Raw genomic sequence first — 25,735 nt, forward strand, 5'->3', positions numbered from 1 at the left:
GAAAAAAAAACATATGCATGAATCACTTCTCTCTTACCTTTTCAACCACAATAAAGCTTCTGTCGCAACAGCAGGGCCACCCTCTTTCTCCGAAAGAATCATGTCATTCAGATACCTGAACCTCTCCTCATCAGTCTCAAACTTTCTTGTCAACTTCTAGAATGAAAATAGCAGCAGTGGTAGATATACTCTGAATAGGAGAGAAATATTTTAATTTACTTATTTACTTCAAGTTTCAGATAGAGTACTAAATGATGATTTTACACTGAAACTGTAACAGCAAGAAAACAACGAAACAAAAACAAGATGGCACGGAAAATAGTTTTAAAAGTTACACATGCCCGATTTACAATTATGGGAAATTGTGTTCTGGCAAGAGAATGTCAACATTTGGAGGCAGGTTATTATACAGGATGCAGCATTTAACGTTTCCCATTTTCAAAATACCTTAACTGATTCACTGTACAAAGAAATTACATGAAATGAATGATGTTAGTCTTGGATTTACAGTTCAGACCTTATTTTTTTTTAATATTATGAATCACATTTGTTACGGTGTTGCGATCAGGGAGGGTATGATTGTGTGGAATTTAACGGCAGTTAAGCAGAACTTTCGATATCCCTATATCATATCCATGCAAAATCTTCGAGCGGCCACAACACATTTCTAAGGTAGTAGTCTGGTATGCCATTGCAGTGAAAGGAATTATTGGACCCTACTATTTTGAGGATGATAATGGTGCTGAGGTGACATGTTGTAACAGGAACATGGATACCCTGTGGTTTCAACAGGACGGAGCCAGAGCACAGCTGTCAATGAACATGCTATGTACTACTTCCGCAGGCAACTTCTCTCAAAGTTCAGTGATGTTCAGTTGCACTTCATGTCTCCAATCTCACTGCACCAGACTTCCTTTTGTGGGGGTACCTGAAAGCTAAGGTCTACGCTTTTACCCTCCCTTATCTCAAAAGCCTCAAAAATGCAATTAGCCAGACACAAGTGTACAAGGAACATTGCAACAATGCATTGACACTAATGGAGGGCATCTCAAGGATGTAATATATAAAATAAAATGAAAAAGTTTGAACTGTAAATCCAATACTACCACGTGCCTAATAGACTCTGATAAGCTTACTTTTCATTTTTCAGTGCAAATTTTCTTCGCAATCGATGTCACTCATGTATACATGCCTGACGAAGCCACCAGATGGGTGGCGAAATCATTCGCGAAGAAAATTTGCTCGTAAAAATGAAAAGTAAGCTTATCAGAGAAAATTACCTATCTCCGCGTAATCGCCAAACAGATATCTTTAGACACAATGTGGCTAATATTGTTCATTTCATGTAATTCCTTTGCACAATGAATCAGTTATATTTTGAAAATGGGAAATGTTAAATGCCGCACCCTGTATAAGCATGGACGCCTACAGAAAAAGCATTGTAGTGGAATTGTGAAAGAGCTTTGCATTGTGTATTTGTCATGTGGGTACTCATAGATTAAACTGAGTCATTAGAAATTCGGTTTTGATTTTACCATTGATGATTTTATGCAAAAATTTCAGTTCTGCTACTTTGTGGTGACTAGATATTCAAAACAGAAATAACATCTGTTTTCTGGAGGTGTCTCGCGGAAGGTATTCAATGGCAAGCAATTACAAGGTAAAAGCTACGGACTGAATTCTGGAAATATTTGTTTTAGAAGCCATGGTTCAGAACTGCGTGGACACTAATGAAATCCAATCATCGTTCCTCAGTTTAAAAATATATGCATGAATAAGGTTTCAATTTGGTATAAGGATTATATATGTACCACTTCCGGTTCAAAAGTTGTACTATTCGCAACTCCGGGTTGCATTGTAAATGGAACACCCTGTAGCTCCATTCAGACACATGTCAGCATGTTCTTATCAATGATTTGCACCACAGCGCTAATGTGATCAAGTTATTTCCTGGTGGAGCTTTGTGAAATCGTGTACGAACCTGACGTTGCACACTCACGATCGACCTACTCTCGCAAAGTGCTTTATCGACACTACTGGCAGCCATTTTAAGTGTCTGCTAATCTGAGGTTGATTGGGGTGTTGGGGCTCAAGTTACAGAGTATGAAAAAAAACATTTTTTAAAAAAAAAAAGAAACACCTGGGTTTAATTGGTTTTTTGGGTTTTTTTCAGGTTATGTCGAACTTTTATAAATAAAATGTGAATACATGTAATATAATTTACATTTGTAATTGCCGCTCAACCTACCCACTGCACTTCGCTGCCCGGCACACCAACTAGCAGACCACAACAAACTGTTAAGCTATAGTAATGTTTATTTTTTATCCTTTGTTCTCGATTTCCTGGTTACCTCTGTGCCTCTGTGGACAGCAAATTTGTATGTTTGAATTGATATTAGCAGATGTTGTATCAATAATGGATACATTATGATATGTGGCTGCGGTGGCTCAGTCGGTAACGCGTCTGACTATTATGCTAAAGGTCCCGGGTTCGATCCCCGGCCGGTTCAAATCTGGGAACTTTTCTAACGATGGAAGTGGCCCCGGCGCCCATCCAGCTTCGAATAACATGGGTACCTGGGGGAAACCCTGGGGGGTAAAGGCGGTCAGGGGCGTGATGCTGATCACATCACCCCCACTCACGACCGGATCAAGAAAGTGAGGGGCGTTACCCCCACACCCCCTATACGCCTTCATGGCGTGGTGCTATGCACAGGGGAGACTTTACTTTTTTTTATGATATAAGATACATTACGACTTTTGTCAAAAGCATCAAGAGATCAATTGCAGGTGTGTACTATTATCTTCAGTCACAAGCATAATAAAATAGCCATAGCATAAATAGTATACATAGAATTTCCCAATAGTAGATTTTTTTTCAAGAAATACACTGTTACATAGAACGTAATAGTTGTGTTACTGTAATAATGTAGTAATCATGTAATTCTATGCTATTTGGTATGCAAACTGCAGTAACGAATGTATTCAATATTGAGCAAACAAAAATACGTTGCTATTCTACATATTGAAATCTTTTTTCTAAAGTACCTGCTGAATCCAACAGCTTAATATAGGCCTATATAATTTCCTTATAAAGATTAAAAGTTTGTATTGGTGTACTGAGCTCTGATATTTTGTTGTACTTAATTTCAATATTAGAAGTGTTCTGCATTTTAGATAGCAAAATTCATCTCGAGTTATAATGACAGTCGTGATCGCATTCTAAGAATCTAAAATGTAATCTTCATTAATATACACCTCAATGATGTTCCTTCATTTCAGAAATCATTGAAATACCAAAGTTAATGAAAAAACCCAATGGGTTTTAAAATGGTTTTTATCAAGTGAGCCCAACCTGAAAAAACCCTTGGCAAACCCTGTCAAGTTACCATAAAAGTTGGGCCAACATCAGTTTTTATGTGGGAAAGGTTGGGTTTACGTTGGTTGGTAAATTGACGTTGCCAACGTTTGCCCAGCCATGAAAAAGTGAGTCAAAATCAGTTTTAAAAACTACTTTCTCCTGTTAAGAAAACTTTCAAGTGTATGCTGTAAATTCTAGTGTAAAATAAGCATCATGTAACAGTGTTTCTTTTCAAATATTTCAGTCACAACATATACTGAAAATATATTTAATGAAAGTAGAAGCTATTTTTAACTTGCAGTCGCTCACCAGTCCTTTGTCAGCCACCATGTATGAACGATGTGTTGGAAATGGCTTATTGTTTGTCTCTTTAGCTGCAGCAGAACAAGAACATTCTTACAGGTAGTTTTGTATTCTTGTGAAGGTGGTTAAACAATATTATGTGCAGAATAAATTCCATGAACCATGGAAAACTAAGTCAACTCTAGAGTGTTTTTTGTTCAACCACTTGAGGGAACCTTGAAAACAATGATACCATATGAATGAGAAAGTGATGTGTATTTTTCTTTACTTTCACAAATAATTTGTAATATTGCTTACATTTGACCTAACAATAAAATATACAGAGCATTCCCTGACATTCGCTATGAGACTCGGCGGCAAGCGGCCCGGCGTCAGCGCTTGTCTTTCCCGGTGAACGGGGTCCGCGACCGTCGCTAGAGTCGGTTATTAAAATTACAGTTTTCATATTGTGTACTAACCTTGACTACAGAAGGTGTAGAAAATGATGTCCCTCTGCTGCAACAAATTCCTGCCATCTCCGAAGGAAATTGGCATTTACACGTGCAAGTTCGTCTACTGTAATTCTCCCGATTTATCGTACAATAATCTCTTTTAACTCATGGATGGTGTGCGAATTGTCTTTGTATACTTGGTAAATGTTTTTACGAGGTTTAATACAGTGGTCCTATGTGGAATGGTAACACCAGGAAATTTCGTTGCGAAACGTCGTCGCACTTCTCCACAATTCCTCTTTCCGAAGTAACACTCGAAAAGATAAATCTTTTGTTGTAATGTAAATTTTTGTGGTGCCATATTAAGCCACAATCTTCAACACATGGACACGACACGACACAACACAACTTCCGAGGGAGGGATATACTGGCATCAGTCTGCAACAGAAAGGGAAAGAGAGCGAAAAAAACAGACTGTACCGTGCGACTGTCGCGGACCCGCTCACCAGGAAAGACAATAGCTGACGCCGGGATACTTGCCGCCGAGTCTCGTAGTGAATGTCAGGGAATGCTCTGTATATATACATATATACATATCTATACTTTAGTTTTCAGTATGCTGGCCCAACATAAAACCATATACTGATCCAACGTTGCAACAACGACCAAAATTACTGTTCAGCCAACTATTTTCAGGAAGTGGGACCAACCACTTCTGGTTACTTGGGAGAGGGGGAAAGCACCAAGGGAGGGAAGGGATTTTGCACTCAAAGTAATGGTGTGACAAACTGACCAAAATTCAGCTTTCAGGTATTTATTCCCGACATTACCTGCTTTTTTTTCCTTCATTGACTAAGCTATTGCTCTTGAAAGGAAGGCTAAAAATCATAAAAACTTCAAGTTTTTTCCATTGTTGGATTGAATTGAAATTTTATGCACAGTATTTGCTTGACAAATGACATTCATTGAGGGGGTGTTCGGGAAAGAAATTCAAAAGTTTTAAAATAAGCAGTGGCGACTCGTGCCTTTTTTGGGGTGTAGGAAGATGTTATGGTAAACCGAGGATGGTTTGAAAAATATGTTCTATTACAGCCACATGTATCGCTTGTACTATCCATTGAATTTAGAATGTTAGCTGCAGGCCCATGCACAAGGTAAGGCAAGGGACCCTTGTCCCGCTTGAACAATGAACATATAAAAAACCTTTGTGGACATATAAAAAACCTTTGAAAATAGGGAACGACTTGAGATGACCGGACCCCTGTCCGATTTTCTTCATACTTGGCATACTCACTAATTGAGGCCTCCTAATCACGAATCTGAAGTTAAAATTTGTCAGAAACATCTAGAAATTGCAAAATAAGCTAAAATAAGGTGTTAGTTTTCGGAATGGAAACCATCGATTTTCGCGAAACTTTTTGTTTCACAAGCAAATATATATATATTCCTGATACTACGACGACACCAAATTTTAACTGTTTGCCTAACCTAACCACGTGCCAATGGTTCGTGGGGCTAGCATCAATGGTTCGCAATTATTTGCAATTGCTAGATCCTGATACTACCACAACACGAAATTTTAACTTTTAACTATGTTTGCCTAACCTAACCGGAACTAACCTAACCACGTGCCAATGGTTCATGAGGCTAGCATCAATGGTTCACAATTTCTAGACGTTTCCAACAAATTTTAACTTCAGATTTGTGATTAGAAGGCCTCAATTAGTGACTATGTCAAATATGAAGAAAATCGGAGAGGGGTCCGGTCATCTCAAGTCATACCGAAAATAGCATTGACGATATATCAGATTTTGCCCCCCCCCCCCCCCCATCCTGTCCTGTGAATTGAGGATAATAAAAAAGTTCTGTTTAAATTCTGAAATTATGCTAAATGCCTCTACATTGTGCTAGGATTTATTGTTATATTTTTTCAGATAACTGTAGTTTTAAGTTCCATAATGCATCTACTTTTCGAGTTCTAAACTCGCGTTACTTATTATTCACTACAGTTATGTAATATTGTTAATTTGCCCACAAAATTGTGTACAATGGCTCAACAAATGAAATGGATTCAGCATAGAACTTTTAAACGTTTGGGAAAATTGTTTGTTTACCCCCAACCAAATACCGATTTCCTGCCATAAAATTTCCTCATGAACAAAATCGGGCTTGATAGAGAAAAGACAAGAGGATGGATTGTGGCATAGTTGTAAAAAACTTGTTCATGTGTAGGCATATAATCCCTTTTATTCGAAACATGTCCACTGGTGAAGTAGAAATTAAATTTGGACATACTTTTATTTTTATTTCCTGAAAACATATTCCTTTGAATTAGATGTCCTTCTCTCAGAAACTCACGTTTGCAGATTGTGCTGGATTTTACCATTATGTGAAAAATTCAAACTGTGCTAGGTTTAGTTCAATTTTGCTGGGGTTGGCAATACTCATTGAGGAAACTCCAAGCTTAAGTCCAACTGTCCATCAATGGGTGACGGCTGGAGCAAGCAACAGCAGTCAACTCTTGACAGTAGCTAACCTAATAAACAGTATATACATTCTTCTAATAATTTTATAACACACATTATTATTAAACTCCTAAAAAGTAGAGAACTGGAAGCAAGTACAAATGAACTGTAGAAAGTTCCTCACTTCCTACACTGAAAATAAGGGCCATCTTAGGGTGGATGGTGAATTTTCTATGTGCAATGATTGCACTGCTGATAGTAATTTTACATTTTTCTTAGGTTAGGAGTCTAAAAACTGCTAGAAATTATAATTTTTTTATTTTCAGATTCGTGTGTGCTGGTGAAAATGTGAACTATTTTTTTTCATCAGCATTCACTTTCTCATGGTCTCTATAGCCCAGTGGTTCCCAAAGAGTTTGCCACGGCACCCTGGGGTGCTGCGAAATGTTCTAATACGTTCACTGAAATGATATGATTGTTCCAAATATGTGCTTATATAGAACCTTTCACACATTAAATGTTTCTCAATTTGAAATGTGTGTTCGTTTTTCTAACTTAAGGCCAGCAACCTAACCACAATAACTGAGCCTTGCAAGTGTTAGGTAGGCCTACTTTCTGACTTGGGTGCTGCGGAAAAATCTTGAAACACTAGAGCCACCATGAAACGAAAATGTTTGGGAACCTCTGCTATAGACTATATTATGTAGACCAAATTTCACTGCAATTCAATGCTTCAAATTGGCTCCAGAGGGCTTGAGTTTAAGTTTTGGTTCTATTTCCACTTTATAAACAGGAAGGTTAATTGGGACTGGAATTACGGTTTAAAGTTGGGTCTGAACAACAAGTCAATGCTATTTTCGTTCCACCCTTGTAATGAACCTGAGTGTTTAAGGTTTGATTTTGTTGATTTTTTTTTTAAAAAAACGTTCATTATTTCAATTTATATTAATTATATCACAGACAACTATAAACACATGGTAAAGTCGTTTATTGAACTTGAAACATTCTGAAATGTGTCATAATCTGCCAGTGTTAACGTAACGTTTCCAACTCGCCAGAGGAAATGAATGAACCTACCTGAATAATTGCACTTAACAACTGACGGAGTGCAAAAGCAAGAGAAGGTGGAGGAATCAACAAGAACATGGTAACGCTAAAGAGAATGAAATAATAGTTTTTCAGTTTTTGCATCTTCCTTCCTGCCGATACGTGAAAGTACGGGACTAATTATGTAACTAAACTTTCGTGAGATTGGTGCAAACTGCATAATGTTAATTTTGAATGTTCTTGTGCTTTACTTGTTACTGATATTTTCATCTTTCCTGGCTGCAAGAGGCTAGCCTGAAACACCAGATTATCTATACTTATATGTATAAATGGATATGCATGTCTGAACATAAAACTTTGTCTAACTTTAAGAACAGTGTTGCGTTTTAAACCCAGCAAGTCCTGGAGAGTTGGATGGAGTCCCACATTCCCGACATAAAGAGTAGGGGACTAACTTTGTGATGGCTGGTGCCCAATTGGAGGATGATGCAGACCCTTAAGATTCCTCACACTATTACAGTCCGACCAAGAGAAACAGGTAGAACACTCACCAAACTACCCATGGCATATTGATTGCATGGGTTCGCTTGTTGTGGTTATTACTACTTGCTGTGTTGTGTTTGTGATGTCTCTTACAATTCGTAACAAACTGTTTCGAAGTGGTTGTTTTGGTCCCTGTTGCACATTCTACAAAATGCCCTCGATATAATACACAATGCCACAAACAATTCAGTTACTACATTTTTCCTTATTATATTTATAATAATAATATTATTAGTAAATACTATCCTGATTACTACTGTGTACATTTGTGCTAATTATAATATGTACTAAGGATATCATTTTAATTGAATGATCCAAAATAAAGTTACAAATAAGTTTAGCTACTAATGTGACGTGATGAATACTTTCCTGATATGTTCTGTTAGCTTATAAAGTATATGGATGTCTATTTTATTCATTCTGTACCCTTACATAATTCGTAAACATCTTTACGTATTTTGCCGGCGATGTTACACATTTGAAACTTCATTGTTGTTTCCACAGCAGACGATTTTCACAGAACCAACTTCCTGACCAAAGTGCCATCACCCCTATTTCGACAATGAACTCATCCAGTTGGTGCATGCACACTTACTTCTATGGTCTCAGCTAAAACAGCCAGACAGTATTAAGAATTGCTCACATTTAAAATTTATAACATTGAATTGGTATCCAGGAAATTTTGTGTTCTGGATGCTTGGCTTGTATTCTTGAATACTGTTCACACACACAAAAAAATCTGCATTTATATACTGGGGTTCGCATTAGCAATGAAAATATGATTAACTTATAAAGCAACAAAAAAAAAAAGTACACAATCTACATGAATGAAAATGTTAACTTACCTCAATATTACCTGACATATCATATTTCACTGGAGAGAATACTTTTCCAAATTGTTCTGAAAGAAAAAATACAATATCATTAGAAATTGAGTAGTTGTAAACTTCTGAATCTAATATTTTCATCATAGTATTTCTTTATTTTGAAATACTAGTACAGTGCAAACACCAATATTTGGATTGCAACATAAATTTGACACATGTAAGGTAAATGTCCCTAATTTCGACAATGTGCCTAAATTCGACAGGGTATTTGAAAAATTGTAAAAGATAAGAAAACTATGCAATGCAGAAAATCGTGCATGTATCATGCGACAGTGTACAGGTTTACCCCACGTCATGAAAAGGGCAGTTGCACCAGATGAGACATAGCAGCAGCGCGGGAGAAATTATGATGGCACTATTTGCTAACTGCGAAAAATCGACTGATTTTTAGTGGATTTCGTTGTATCCTCGGTCAGGAGGGGTGGAGAATACAATCCTTCGAAGTACGTGTTCGTTGGTCCGGTGAAAACTTAGTAGTTAACTTCAAATAAATAGAGTTCGTACTTGAGGTTTTAAATATATATGTATTGAACGAAATCACTGGAGACACTACAATTACACTTACAGTCAGTCACATGTAGATTTGGGGGTATCCCAAATTACACTTACACTCAGTCACATGTAGATTTTTACAAGTCTTTACCGACACCAAGTTCTACAATTAGTCTTTCAGACTAAACACAAGGAATATTATCCATAGGTATTTAAGACGATAATTACCATGTACCCGGCCGTTTGCTAGGTATAGTTAGTTAGTTACCCGGCAGCTCCACAGTAGGCCCGATTGGAGAATAGAAGAACGACTGTACTCTGGTACTGAAATTTGGTCTTTTTATACCAAAGCTGAGGCTGTATTTGTGGTTTCTTAATTACTTTCTATTTTCCATTTCCGTGGGTCTACGTGAGGAGAGCCTGGTCATTTAACAATATATGAAAAACAACATTTTCCCGACACCTGATGGTTACAGGTCAAGGTGACAAAAACATGTTTTGAAATTAACAGTTCCCTATGGCAAGAGGCCACTGAACCACCATTACATAGAAACACTTGCGATACCTTTTACCTTAAGTCTAATATATACATTTGACAATCGTTTCTCTATTCCCAAGAAATCCTTTGACTAACAGTTACACAGTACAGGTAAAAATAGACAAAAAGTAGGTGAACATGAATCAAGTATAAAGATTACTTCAAGAGGAAAGACTGATTCTCACTGCAAGTAACAGAAAGCTGCAAAAAGTATCTTTGGGAATGAATTCGTAAATGACGAGAGCGACAATGTTCTTCGAAAAGAATAACCCAAAAGTTGTCACCTACAATACCTCCCTCCTTTTTGATGAATTTTTCATTCCTTTGTAATGAAAAATTCAACAATAGGGACATTTTATCTTTTCTCTTCTTATTATTTAATTTACTCATTTACATGTCAGAGCCATTATTATTTTGTGTTATCTCGCTAAAATATAGATTCGTGGATATCGTAAACTATCATTGTTATACAACATTTTACACTCATTTATATTTCTAGTAACAACAATATACCACTATTTTACCTAAAGATAAATGATACAATTTTAATATCTTAACAGTTCGTCTACATATTCATTTTGAATATTTACATTTTGTTTGCTTGCATACTCTGTGTGCGCTTGAATTGAAGTGTACGCTTTGTACTTATTTGTCCACATTTTTTTTCTGAATTATACTTGAACCTTTTCATAAAACTCATAAGTATCCTGATTACCATTGTTTTGAAGTTATATATATCCAATCATTAGTGACACAAATCTGCCTTAGTCAGTTTACAATATGTTGGTTATAATCAATTAAAACTCTATGTGATTTGTTTTCGTATTCCACATGGTTGTGTTGATTTAGAATAGCTATATATATTTATATTCGTATTCCATATTAACAAGCTAACGTTTATTATTGTACACTGAATAAAATTTTTGTTGTCCACTTCTCCGAGAGTTATGTTAAAAAAAACGATGATAGCTGTTTGTCATTTCTAGTATCCTAAACAACTCAAACCTGTACTCTTGTCAATGTATTTTATTTCTAACTGAACATAAGCTTGCATAGTAGTATATGGAATCTTACTACGTTATAAGGTTTATATTGTAGGTTATTAGTCATTAGCAGCTTAGCTATGTAAGTCAGAATTCCATTGTTTAAAAATTACATGATATTATCTTTGAATCCTTTATACTGATGTGATTTAGTTAAACCTACAGGTATTGATAATTTCCTTTTTGCATTTTTACTTGCCATAAACCTTTTATTTTAACGATATTGTACTGCGTTATGTACCTGTAAAATATCGTACCCTTTTGAACATCGAGAACTTTTTTGTATTAATACATTTTAATATCTAACTTCCAATTCTCTTAAATTACTATGAATATTCTCAATTTAAATTCTCTAAACTAGAGGTGATCCTATTTTTATATATACGTCAATTGAAGTTAGGATGTCATTCACCGCTTTTCTTTCTTTCATGGTTTTGACATATGAGTTACCTTTAAATTTAATTGTTTTTCCTTGATTCTATCGACTCGGACTAATACCTGGTTTACAAATATTGAACATGGAGTTTCATTACTTCGGACAATTGGATTCTTGAACAACTTTTTTGTCCGTTCTACAGTATTTTACACTTTAACTCCGTAAGATTTACAAAGGTCAGCAATTCCCATTTTCAGGAATATAATTGAATTTATCCTATATGATCATAATGCAGTCCTTAAGTGTCCTGGAAGTGTTCTATTTGAACTCCCAAACCATTAACTGCTCTCTTGAAACAAACCTTTTGCACAATGTGCAACCACATCTTTCTGTAATAGAAAGAAACACTAAGTATCCTACGTGATACTCATCGTTACTACAACTTGAACCATTTTGCATATCCTGCGGTAACTCTTTTACCTATATGCCAACATTTTACATTTTCACTGCTACCATCTTAAAAGGATCTCTACTCTGAGAGTCTCGTTTCTTCGATCTTGTCGAATAGCTTCATCACATTATCTTCGTAATTGTGGAGTCACAATTTGATAATTTTTCTTCTTCTTAATATCTGCTTCTTCCTGGTTGTTGTTCCTCTTTTTCACAGGCTGTTTTTTGTTCGCTTTGCCGTTTGTATTATACAATGTACCATCCTGATCATCCTTCTCGGAAAATATGTCATCAGGAATCTTCTTCCTTGAGCATTTGATTGACTATGGGTATCTGCAAACGATCAGACAATAAAAGCTTCTTTTCATTAATTTCATTTGACACTTAACCTTATCATCCTTGTTTGTTGTTCTTTTGGCTGGTTCTAGGTGTCCTTCCATGGTTGTTAGAGTTGACAGATGGGAATTATTTTGTGCAAAGGAGTCCCAAAAACGTCCAATCTTCTTTTCTCTCCCTGTGAGAATTTCAGAAAATGTGAGAGAAAGTTGTGTTCACTTTGAAATAAACTGCATTTATAGACTTCGCGCCCGCTTCGATCATTATTACTGTTAAATTTAGCTTAACGCACTCACTTTCACTGTCGTCTGATGTTTTGGTCTAACTTTTCTTGGATTCAACTTGGTTGATATTTTAATATTTATCTCTCCTTTTGTATTTGATATAACTCTGCTGTCACATGTCCTTTTCCAAACGTTTCCTTTTCCACTTTACATGCTTTTTACACTGTGATACTTTGTAGATGTCCTGAAGTCACTCGAATCGTCGGTTTGTGAGTCGAACTGATATTTCATAATACAACTTTCTAGTCCTAATCTTTTTTCTTCTTCTTCTTCTGGTAATAGATCCACCGTCCTGACTCCGAGACTTGAGATTATGGATTTCTATAAAAATGCATCATATTCTGACTAAAAATCGCTGCACTGTTCCTTTTTCTTATAGATTGAGCTATGTTATTAAATTTCATTGAGCACTTAAATTATAACTGTGTTATCAAGTTACATGTCGTTGATGTACGATCTCCACCATGCTCCCTACATACACATATATTCTTATTGAAATATCTCATAGTCTTGTAATTAGATAATCTATCTTCGGAGTCCTCTTTTGATGAATAAGGTGACCACTTATTTCCGGAGCCTTTCTGAGTTTTCTTCACTGTGCCGCTGCTTGATTTTAAAGGATTCCCTTTTTTTTGTTCGGCTTCAGTTCCCGTCACACATCTTACTTTATTAAGGTGTTTACTGGAACAACATCTTCACTTATCCTTCTTAAGATTAGTAATTTCATTAACATGCAAACAGAACTAATCTGTTTGAGTTTGCCACGTAACAACCAGTGTTGGCAGACTATGCTCATTTGTCCTTTTAACTTTAACGTTGTAGCAGATGCTATCTCATTGGTTCCTTCGGACGGAGATCTCCTTTTCTTCTTCCTTTGGGTCTCGTACCCATTTTCATCGAGTTTGTTTCCTTCGACATCCTTTGTCTCATATTTCTTCTTGAAGAGCCAGTTCTACAATTGATCCTAGCGATGTAGAATCTTCCGCTTTACTCCGTACGATCATCTGGATTCGGCCACTGCAGAGCCCTTGCATAAAACTTGCTTTGGCGAGATTTCCACTAAGGACATTGCTCCTTGTAATTTTGCAGGTTATAAAATTCTTACTATTGCTGGTCTGAATTCTGATAGTAACTTATCTACTTTGCTAGCCCAATCAGCAACAGTTTCTGCCATACCCTGTCTAGTGTTTAAGAGTTGAGAGGCATTAAAAATGTATAGTCTTGTGATCCGAGTAATTTTCTCTCAGAATATATTTTACCACTACTAACTAATAATTTAGATTTAGCATTTCCTGTTGCCTTCACAAATTTTAGTTGGTCATGCTTACTAGTGTGAACTAGTTTGAAAGCTGAGTCACAAATTGATAGGAACTTCTGCAAATTTTATATTTTTCCAGAAAACGGAGTCGTAATCAGTTTAACACTTCAGGAATTCTGCAATAATCGGAAAGATCATTAGGAGTTGCGCTTCTCTTTCTTCCCTATTCCTTGGCATATTGCTGGACACTTTAAACCTTTGTATATCTTACAGACTGCTACATATATAAAAATATATTTACTTACTTTCTTTGTTAACACTACCTTCTAATTCGTAAACTAAAGCGTAAGAGTAGCTCCCCCCATAAACTAAGTTATGGAACACTTTCTCCTTGGAGCGTGACAAGGGTAACAACTCCTCCCTCGGGACACGGATATAATCTACTGCTTCGGTCCTTATCCATCTACACCTTAACTGGCACTTAAATTCGAAAGTTATAGATGTAATTTTGGCTTTCTTCCCAACAATCACAAAGAGACATAAGTTTTTGTTAAAATTATTGGTTAGCTTACTTGCTTGCACTTTCGTTGCGGTCCTCCAAGTTGGCAACTGCGGCGACTGTTGATGTTTTCAAAAAGGGGGCCCGGTCACCCTCTGGTCACCAAGTTGGCGGTTAGTTGGCTTCAGGCTGGCCTTGCCTGAGTTTGAAGTCCTGTCTGGACAATGGCGTGAAACTGTCCGTCGTTCACACAAAAACTGAAACTGAATGTCCTGTTGTCGTCTTTGTGTGTTGAATTCCACCTTCAACCACCACTGCGTCTAGTAGTAGGAAGCTTCTTCACTTCTCGTTCTGATAACAAAGAAATATTCTATCACTGTTAGGGCTACGGCAATTGTATCAACGACATCGTAATCTAACGGTCTGACGGATATCCTGACGAGACTTGCTGGAGGTACTGATCTAGCCGTGTGGAACACTGACGGTCGTCGTCTTGTGGAGCTGTGGCTTGTGAGGGGGGGGGGGGCGCACTGTCACTGTGGAGGGCATGCTACCGTGGAGCTGTCGGGTTTACGTTTACTATACTGGAATCACTTACGTTTGAATATGCACTATAGATTTTTAGTCGAAGGTTCTGTTGTTTGTGATCGCTCTATAGAAGTCGTGCACCACTATAGAATTCCTACAACTTCCATCACAATTTAGGCCGCTTTTGGAGTCATGTTGGGTGTTAACTATCTTATCATAACGACATCAAAGGTGGAACTCCCATATGCAGCATTCGTTAACTCTTGCACACTTTCAACCCGGAGTTCCCCTCTTGCACTCACTACTTCTTGCAATTCCGAAAAGATCTTCGATAAAACGTTAGCGGCATCACCTCTTTGCCACAAGATTAGCACTTGATGTCCTACTTGAATATGCTCCATTGTTTTGTCGGCTTTTGTCTGGAAGGTTCTTCACCAATGGGGGTTGGTTCCCAATGAACGGGATGAATTCTGTCGTGAGAGTAATTTACTTGAAGTCCGGACACATCCCGTCGCTGCCACCAATTTTCATGTTGTATCCTCGGTCAGGAGGGGTGGAGAATACAATCCTTCGAAGTACGTGTTCGTTGGTCCGGTGAAAACTTAGTAGTTAACTTCAAATAAATAGAGTTCGTACTTGAGGTTTTAAATATATATGTATTGAACGAAATCACTGGAGACACTACAATTACACTTACAGTCAGTCACATGTAGATTTGGGGGTATCCCAAATTACACTTACACTCAGTCACATGTAGATTTTTACAAGTCTTTACCGACACCAAGTTCTACAATTAGTCTTTCAGACTAAACACAAGGAATATTATCCATAGGTATTTAAGACGATAATTACCATGTACCCGGCCGTTTGCTAGGTATAGTTAGTTAGTTACCCGGCAGCTCCACAGTAGGCCCGATTGGAGAATAGAAGAACGACTGTACTCTGGTAGGGGAGACCGGGGTAATTAGAACATGGGGTTATTGGAACATGTTAATGTAGAATAATTTAAAACGAAAAGACTGGTGTAATAACATTTCATACCTATGTACCTACACTAAACCTATATGCAGAAAATTTGTTATTGGAATAACTACACAAAAGTAAGTTTTATTTGACTTTTATTATACACCTGCAAAAATGATGTGACGCATGCTTGGTGTTTCTCTGCTTCTGCATATACTGGATGTGAATGAAAGAACCCTTTCAAAATTTTCTTCACCCCTATAATAAAACATAAGGGCACACATCATTTCATGTGAGTTTGGTTGTCTATGGGCAATTTGCCTGGTTTTTATAAGCAAAGTTCTTATTACCCCAAAAATTTCTGCAAATGGGTTATTAGAACATTGCGTAATTTGCTTGATTTCGCTTGGGTATACTAGATTGTACATGTAACTATTAGAAGTTTTTTCTTTACTACATTGTAGAATGGCCTGTAACCTTTCAAATAAATCATAGAACACTGATTTTCATTCACACATATTTGCTTCACAGCTGGGAAATTGAACTTTATGAAAAAAAGACGTTAACTTGGGATTTTATTTAAACAAGCATTGATAACTCCAGAAGAAGTAGAGCTATTGTGTTCAAATTTGCAGGGTAAATGGGACATTTATATATGATGTTCGTATTACCCCAACAGCAATCTAAAGCTATTCAGTTGAAATTTCTAACTTATGTTCCATTAACCCCAAATGGGGTAATTGGAACAATTTTATGGTGCCATGACAATTTTTTTTTTTGGACGAGTATTTGCAATGCAGGTATGGTCATTATTTTTTTCAAAAATATGCAAAAGATGTCCTTTTAAATGGTAGAAATTTTTAAAAAATCCATCAGTAACTTTCTGAGTAATTTACAGTGGAACTTCTACAGGCTGTTTCCTGTTCTAATTACCCCGGTCTCCCCTACTGAAATTTGGTCTTTTTATACCAAAGCTGAGGCTGTATTTGTGGTTTCTTAATTACTTTCTATTTTCCATTTCCGTGGGTCTACGTGAGGAGAGCCTGGTCATTTAACAATATATGAAAAACAACATTTTCCCAACACCTGATGGTTACAGGTCAAGGTGACAAAAACATGTTTTGAAATTAACAGTTCCCTATGGCAAGAGGCCACTGAACCACCATTACATAGAAACACTTGCGATACCTTTTACCTTAAGTCTAATATATACATTTGACAATCGTTTCTCTATTCCCAAGAAATCCTTTGACTAACAGTTACACAGTACAGGTAAAAATAGACAAAAAGTAGGTGAACATGAATCAAGTATAAAGATTACTTCAAGAGGAAAGACTGATTCTCACTGCAAGTAACAGAAAGCTGCAAAAAGTATCTTTGGGAATGAATTCGTAAATGACGAGAGCGACAATGTTCTTCGAAAAGAATAACCCAAAAGTTGTCACCTACAACAATTTCATAAGAAGGTAAATTTTCTACGTAAGGTTTTTACCAGTTTTGTGTTGTTTCAAAACAAATTTCAATACTTTATTATTGTTTTAGAGCTGTTTTCTGAGCTTCCTAATCTGTTGTGGCAGACAAAGGTTGTTCATGTAACAAAATAAGGGGTGTGTCGAACATATGAGCACAAAAATGGATGGTGCACCAAATTTCGACAAGTGTCGAAATTTATTCGAAAATACACAATGTTGGGTTTTGATGTGCATTGAAAGGCATGTTGTTTACCATTCATGAAAATACCAGTTTCATTGCCCTACGGCAATTGCAACATTAATCCGACAGGGGGGTGTCGAAGTTTGGTGCCGTACATGTCGAATTTTGGGACATTCCCTGAAACGTCATTTCTGGGCTTTTTGCATACTTTTTCTCTCTTGTGTCATTGCTATTTCCATGAAATCACTCGTTCTTCCTGCGTCACTTAATGTTAGGGACCTGAACTACACAAAATTGCAATAATAATACCAAAAAATGTCACGTTATAATTAAGTGTTTATATTGGCTTAATGTGATAAACTGAACTAAAACTCCATGCAAATTAAATAGCCGAATGATGAAAATTTTGTCTTGTGTACGATTTTTTAATGTTCTTAATAATTCTGTGAAAATGTTGCAAAATTTGCCTGATTAATGATAAATATTACACAGAACTTAAATTTGGCCTCTTACAGTACACGATTTTCCTTGTTCTACGATTTTGTGAAAAATGTAGGAGTGTGTGGGACAGAATTTTTTGGGTCGGGGTGGGAAACGTTCAAAATTTCCCAAAGCTCTGGAAATCTCAAATTCTACACGTCATTTTCACTTTACGTGATTGTTTTTGCATTTCTGGTACAAAAACGAACAATTTTCGATAAGTTCTAGCCATTTACAATGCAGAAACATTGAGGAACAAAGGATGTACACCGGAGCCGCTTGATAATTAATTTACATTAAACTCAGCCTAATTTGTTCCTTACTTTAGCTTCATTTGGCCAAGTCCAAAAAATTTCCAAGAAAGCAAAGAGAAAGACTGCCTGCTGTGATTACATCTCCTTAAATGATCAAATACTATACAAAGGAGGAGGATTGATTTTGTGTTTTAAGTCCACTTTATGCACAGTAAGGCTAATCGGGACTGGACCTACAGCTTAAAGTGGGATCCAAACCACTATGTGCCTGCATCGGGGATCGAACCCGGGACCCCTTGATTACAAGCCGATGACGCTACCACTGCTAACAAAGGAGGAGAAAGAGCATCAAGCAGATGAGACAAAAGAACTAGAGAGCTGAAAAAAACTTGCTGCACAGAACTAGAAGACAAAGAGTTTAGGCAAAAAGGGAGAGAAATGGCTTGATGTGAGTGACTCAGAATCTTCAGATGAAAGTGCACTGTCATTGGAAAAAAAGTGATTCTCACTGGCAAGAGGAGGAGTCAGATGAAATGACATTAGAGATTGTCAATGAAAGTGATGTAAAAGGGGATTTCATTTTTGTGGATTTTTTAGGGGGGAAAAGAAATGCATCAAAATTTACTTACCTCTGTGTTGTTCAGGAGATCCTGGAAGATGTAATAAAAGTGATTGGACTTAAGAGTGTTGATGTGACCAAGAAGGAATTTGTCACCAATGAAAGTAATGTTTCATTCATATCAGACCCTCAAATTATTGGTCCTTTTGAGTTGCCAGATTTGGTAATGAAGGGGGGGAAAGGGTCAGATATGTTTTCAAGAAAAAAAGTAAATGTCTAAGAGTTAGGTCTTTGATTTTGAGGACTCACACCTAACTTCAGACAGAAAGTTGTTTTGCATTTGTTTAAAATTTATGTTAATTACTTATTAGTGTTATATACCTAGGTATAATGTTATCAATATCACAGATACCAACAGCAATTGTTCCTTAGCATCTAGGCTTGGCTAAGTAAATGTTATAGTTAGTCCTCAAAATTTTTTCCTTGATTTTGATACACCATTGGGAATCATACTGTAAAACTATGTTTCAAAGTTGTAATATAAACACAATCAACATTTTCAGTGTTTTATTTGCTTTGATGTACCTAGCCTTTGGCATGGTAAGTAATTCATGTTAATATTTTAAATTTTGTTGAGCATAAAAGAGGGGGGTTAACAACAAATCTTTTTTTGTTCAGTTCATGCCCTGATAAATCTGTAAATTTAGTTGAATATAATGAAACGCCAATAGGAGGACATGTGCAGTTATTGGTATTATTAACATCTGCATATTTAGTGTCTGATGTTGAGATATAAGGGGGTGTCGAATTTCGGTACACAAACTGTCGAAATTAAGGACAGGGTGTCGAACTTAGGGACATATTGTAGGATTCACTTTTTGATTTTTTAATAATTATGTAACATAACTGTTGGAATACAAAATACTTTTTGGGTTAAAGTAGAATCTTTAAACTTTCAGACAAAATAAAAATTACTCGCATTTATGAAATACGAAAGCCACTACAAGCAATTAACTGTAAAAATGTTCCTTAACCTGTCGAACTTAGGGACGTTTACCTTAACACTTGTAACAAAACAATTTCATGAATAAATAATAATGAAAATTACCTAAGGAATACTTTTCTTGTCCAGTATACAATTTTTCAATTCTTATTAAATATTGAATCCTCAACATGTTTCAATCATGTATGATAGATTAAAATTGAACCATATGAAAATTAATACATTTGTAAAAAATATGAACAGTTTGTAAAAAATATGAATAGTTACAATACATGTTACATGAAAGTTTGTGAACATGATTCTAAAATTGTGGTTAGTGTCCACTTCTTTTAATATGTGGTACTTTAAATCATATGATATTAGGGGCTTACTTGGACTGAGTTAAAATCAAGTTGAGATTTACTTACTTAAATCTGCAATCCTACATATCAAAACAGCTGGATTGTGTAATTTTAAAGGTAAGCAAGTATAAGAGCAAAATTTCTGCTACAGTACTAAGGCCACTACATGAATTTGAATTTGAGAATTTCTACCCTTCCCCTCCCCCAATAAAGATTCGGTGATTTTAAAGTTATGTTAAAACTCTTTAGAGTTCAGAAATGTGCATTTTTAATATGCTCTGTATTTCTACAATCGGTGTTGTGAAATCGTCCTCGTAAAACTTCGATAGCATCCCAACGGATTTCTTCATTTTTACACAAGAAACTACTTACCGAAATGAGTTTCTGTAGTTTGGTATTTTCTTTCATCGAGAAAAACCGATGTTGTCCGTATATGCTAAATTGAATTAAATGAGTGCTAATGGAACCTAACCTTACAGGCCTAACCTAACCTTGTAGGCATACCTCGTTCCCGTGATGGTTTGTGGGGCTATCGTGAATTTTTGGGGCTACCAGTGTATGGTTTTTGGGACTAACATCAATGGTTTGCGGGACTAACGTCAATGTTTTTTGTTCAATGGTTTAATAATTACTCTTATGTCAAAAATGGAATTTTTTTCGTGAAAAAAACCAATTGCACCTTGAAGAATCTTTCGCAATGCTGAATAGGTTGTGCCTCACATAACCACCATCACAATATATAAAAAGATTGGGTACTACTTTACTATACCTGAGACACCTGGGAATCATTTCTTTCGCACTTTTTGACATTGCTAACGTACTATTCAGCATTCCGGAACACTTATTTAGGTGAAATAATGGAATTTGTAACGAAAATAATGTAGGCTATATTTCTTACATTTACGAGTACTTACTGTTCTTGTTTATTTCCACGCACAACATGGCGATAGCTTACCGTTGATCGTTCGCAAGCTCCTTTACCGAAAAATACCTACTTTTGGGCCGGATTTCAAAGTATGCTCAAATAAAAAAAATATTTTTTTTTAAAAAAAAACACCTCAGGAACAAACCATTGACGTTATGTTAGGTTAGGTAAGGCAAGCATAGTTTAAATTTTTTTAAAAAAATTGAAAGCACTTTAGGAATTTTAAATTGACTTTTTTACTTACTTACGGGGATGATGTATGCCTACTAGGTTAGGTTAGGTTCCATTAGCACTCCTTTCGTTGAATTTAGCATATACGGACAACATCGGCTTGTAGCAGCAGCAATATCGCGTATTGTGCTTTCGTGCAGAAAGCAAATGGCGGCAGCAGCAATAGCACGTCGGAAATATTTTTTTAAAAATTAAAAACACCTTAGGAATTTTAAATAGACTTTTTTACTTACTTATGGGGACGAGGTATGCATACTAGGTTAGGCTTGTTAGGTTAGGTTCCATTAGCACTCCTTTCGATCAATTTAGCATATACGGACAACATGGGCTTGTAGCAGCAGCAATATCGCGTATTGTGCTCTCGTGCAGAAAGCAAATAACGGCAGCAGCAATAGCACTTCGGAAATAGATTTTCGTATAAAACCACATGGATTCGCATTAAAATGGACCAAAACTACATTCCGGAACATAAACAACACTCCAGAAAATGAATTCCGTAAGTACTTTCTCCTGTAAATTTGAAGGAATCTGTCTCAGGTATAGTAAAGTGTTACCAAAGATTGAAATAATGTAATTAGCAGGCAATTTTATGGTTTCAAAACAAGTAACAACCATGTTGGGAAGGGCATTAAGCTTAAGACAATACAAAAGAAAATACAAAGGTAAAGTTTTACTAAGTAGCTAAATTAGAATTGTGCAAAGCACTTTGTGCATCTATCCTGGTCATTACGGCAATCATTCTTTATGGTACAAACATTAACGACATATAAAGAGATAATGGTTTAAAGTTAAACAAATCTCTGTGAAGTTATGTATTAATGAGCAACTTACTTGTTGAAAATCAAATTGGTTCATTAACGCATTTACTTAATAAGTGTACCTCACAAAGTGCTAGTAAACATGCTGCAATTTTCCTGGTTTTTACACTACTTGATAACGGGGAATCAATATTGTAATGTACTTCTACATTTAACAAAGAGTTCCTGAATTAGAAATAAATGCAACGAGTCTATTTTCCAATTGTGCAGCAAAGGGTTATGTGATGCTGGTTTAAAGAGAAGGCTATGACAGAATCTCTGATTTTATGTCGTTGTACGTAAAATGCCATTTATTTAGATAGAGCCGCTATTTAATTAATTAGTAATATTTCAAACGTTTTCATGTGGGCTATAGACATTCAGCATTACATTCCCAAACACTGGACGTTATTTGACAAAATCGAGCCCACCTGTAACGAAAAGTCGGAAACATAATTCCGAGGATCCTAATTTAACAATACATATGTTGGAAATGGTCAGCAGACAATTGAAATTAGGGATCGTTTCGAAAACTTTTTGCTTTATCAGGAAATGTGGTATGACTAATATCCAAACGAAAGAAGCCGGAGATGAGCTTATGTAACTTTGAACTTTTTATCATTGAAAAAGGCTCACCAACTAAAATAACAATTCCCCCGGCGGCCTTCAGGAACTGGACGGTATCAATTTTTCCATCTGAAGTTATGTCAGGGAAAGATGTTTGTATTTCTGTAAAAAATGTTTTTCCTTCTGCTACGTTTGTAGCATCTTCGTCAGACGCCATTCTCCCATTTGTCAGCGTTCACAGGTCCTAGACCCGGTGACCTAGTAGTGAGAAGAGAACTTCCCAGAAACTGAATTTTGGAGCCGAAAATTACAGTAAAGGGGAAGGAAAGGAGAAACGTCCAAAAATGTGCAAGAAACAGGGTTGGCATATTTAAGAGACTTCTTTTAAATGTTTAAAACATACGACTTTTTTTTGTTTGCATGGTGGTCCTTAAGCAGAGTTGGTAAAATATGTGTTCATTTAACATATAATAAGACAGTTCTCTTTGTTTTAAACATGTTTGAAGCAAAAATTAAGAAAAAAACATGTTTTATACAAATAAAACGTTTGAAACATAATACAAGGAACACTTAGGCCGTGTCCGAAAGGTGCAAGCAGGGACGCCGCTACAGGGAGGCTAGGGGGCTGAAGCCCCCCTGTAGCCCCCTAGATTTTTGTAGTACGGTAGATGCATTTCGATCGAAAACTTAAAAAGTAGAAGTTTAAATTTTCCAGGTATAATTTAACAATACAGGGAATTTCTCCAATTTGTTTGAATTTTCGGTTACTTACTAATTTGGGTCTCCTAATCACGAATCTGCACTTAAAATTTGGCGCTCACGTATAAATTTGGCGCTTATTTGGGGGCAGGTGAATCCGGCCACTTTCTAACATGCCCTTAACAGGGAGTCTATAGATATAGGCGGGGCCGCGATAGCGGTTGGGGGCGGTAGGTCGATTACCCCAGGGGCGGAGCCCGGAACCGGCGGGAAATTCGGAAATCGAGGGTGTGGAAATAAGAACTTAATTTCGATTATTTTGCTATTTCCACGTGTGAGCGCCAAATTTTGACTGCAGATTCGTGATTAGGGGGTCAAAATTAGTGAGTATGCCGAATTTCAAACAAAATGGAGAAATTCCCTGTATTGTAAAATCGCTCCATTTTCCATTATAAAAATTCCATTGGGGCAAGTATAGTATGTATATTTCCTAGTTCGGTTAGATTGCAAGGTTTTTTTTTATTACGATCAGTTGTAAAATCATAAGGGGAGGTGGAGAAGGACAGCTGCAAATATGCCTGGATAACAGTGGCCAATCGGAGTTGCCAAACTTGCTATGGAATCTGCTGCCTGTCTGGTTGGTGGACGTATTTAGTGGCTGTGAGATTGTGTCAGAGGGGGCCACTCCGCGACTTGCACGTTATTGGCTAGAGCTTTTGACGTCACCAGTGGCGCAGGAACAGGGGGGGGGGGTACAGGGTTACATTGTAAATCCCCAAATTTTTGAAGGGGGTACTGTACCCCCTAAATCCGTAAATCGAGTTCTACCCCCCTTTGGTAATTTGACAGTAGACGCAAGGTGCTACTGTTAAAAGAACCTATTTTCAATTCACCCAATAAAAAAGTGAATATTTTTTACAACTTATATATAAGCATTTATCTTCCTTACCACAGCAATTCAAACCATTGTAAACAGATTCTACTACACTGTGCTTGCTACTAGTTAGTTCATTGACCTATGTTTTTAGATAAATCTTTAAGGAGATGAAAATTGTTTAAAATGTGTGTGGAACGATGGAATCAGATTTGCTCTCAGAAAATCACGCTGCATACGAATGCTCCTTTGCGTATGGGGGGTACACTTTTCTAAAGAAGGGGTCGCGTCGATTCGAAGATAAAATACAAATCTTCATCAGAAGAGTGTATGACTGACCCCATTTTCTTTTGAATATTGAAAATGGAATTTTCCGAAATGTAATACTTACACGAACGAGACGAGACACGACAGACCAACTTGGGGGATACAATGCACTCCTGTACCTCACCCATATTTTTCATAACTTCGTAAGAGGGTGTTCGGAAAATTATACTTAAACTTATATATTAAGAGATTTTTTATAAAATAGAGTCCAGAGTAACCTACCTGAGCATGAAGTGAATCTAGAATATGTTCTAGCAACTTCAAAGTGGAAACCGAAACAAAAATAAGCACAAACAAGAACGAGAAGGACGGACCTCACCACACAGGAGACGAGATGAAGCTGTGACAGTTTCCGACTCATCGGATTGCGATATTATTCCTAGGTGGAATGAATTTTTTTCTTGACAGTTATACAGGGTGGAATCTGCGATTTTATCAGAGGGGGGACTTATTTTACCTATGTATTACTTGACTTAATTCCTTCAGTTTCTATTGAAACATAGGGCATCCACGAAGTGTCTCCATCTCACTCTGTTGCATGCGATCTTCTTTATTTCTTTCCAACTTTTCCCCTGTTGTTTTTCTTCTTCTTCAACAGTACGTCTCCATGAACTTTTGGGTCTTCCCCTTTTTCTAGCACCTTGAGGGTTCCAGTAAAGTGCTTGTTTTTCAATTGTGTTGTCTGCTTTCCTTAGTGTGTGTCCTATCCAGTTCCATTTTCTTCTTTTAATTTGCTTTTTAATCTGGTCTTCTGATGCTCGTATCCAAAGTTCTTGATTTGTGATTACTTCTGGCCAATGTACATTTAATATTCTCCTGAGACATCTGTTAATAAAAACTTGTAGTCTATTTGTGATTTCAGTTGTGACTTTCCAGGATTCTGCTCCATACAGCAATACTGATTTAACATTACTTCTAAAAATCTTTAACTTTGTTTCTGTAAACAGATTCTACTACACTGTGCTTGCTACTAGTTAGTTCATTGACCTATGTTTTTAGATAAATCTTTAAGGAGATGAAAATTGTTTAAAATGTGTGTGGAACGATGGAATCAGATTTGCTCTCAGAAAATCACGCTGCATACGAATGCTCCTTTGCGTATGGGGGGGTACACTTTTCTAAAGAAGGGGTCGCGTCGATTCGAAGATAAAATACAAATCTTCATCAGAAGAGTGTATGACTGACCCCATTTTCTTTTGAATATTGAAAATGGAATTTTCC

At 36.6% G+C, this 25,735-nt stretch overlaps 1 protein-coding gene across 1 annotated transcript in view; it reads right to left on the reverse strand.

Annotated features, from left to right (window-relative positions):
* LOC145990229 (glycolipid transfer protein A-like) overlaps nucleotides 1-22,831 on the reverse strand; it is a 39,641-nt gene extending 16,810 nt beyond the window's left edge. The window contains exons 1-3 of the mRNA XM_083125902.1: nucleotides 22,684-22,831; nucleotides 8,996-9,051; nucleotides 38-156 (exon numbers count right to left, since the gene is read on the reverse strand). Of these exons, the coding sequence (XP_082982028.1) occupies nucleotides 38-156; nucleotides 8,996-9,051; nucleotides 22,684-22,831 (323 nt within the window). The remainder of the gene's footprint in view (nucleotides 1-37; nucleotides 157-8,995; nucleotides 9,052-22,683) is intronic.
* Nucleotides 22,832-25,735: the final 2,904 nt, after the last annotated feature.

Source organism: Lepisma saccharinum, chromosome 7 (assembly GCF_977018435.1).
Source record: "Lepisma saccharinum chromosome 7, izLepSacc3.1, whole genome shotgun sequence".
Taxonomy (NCBI): domain Eukaryota; kingdom Metazoa; phylum Arthropoda; class Insecta; order Zygentoma; family Lepismatidae; genus Lepisma; species Lepisma saccharinum.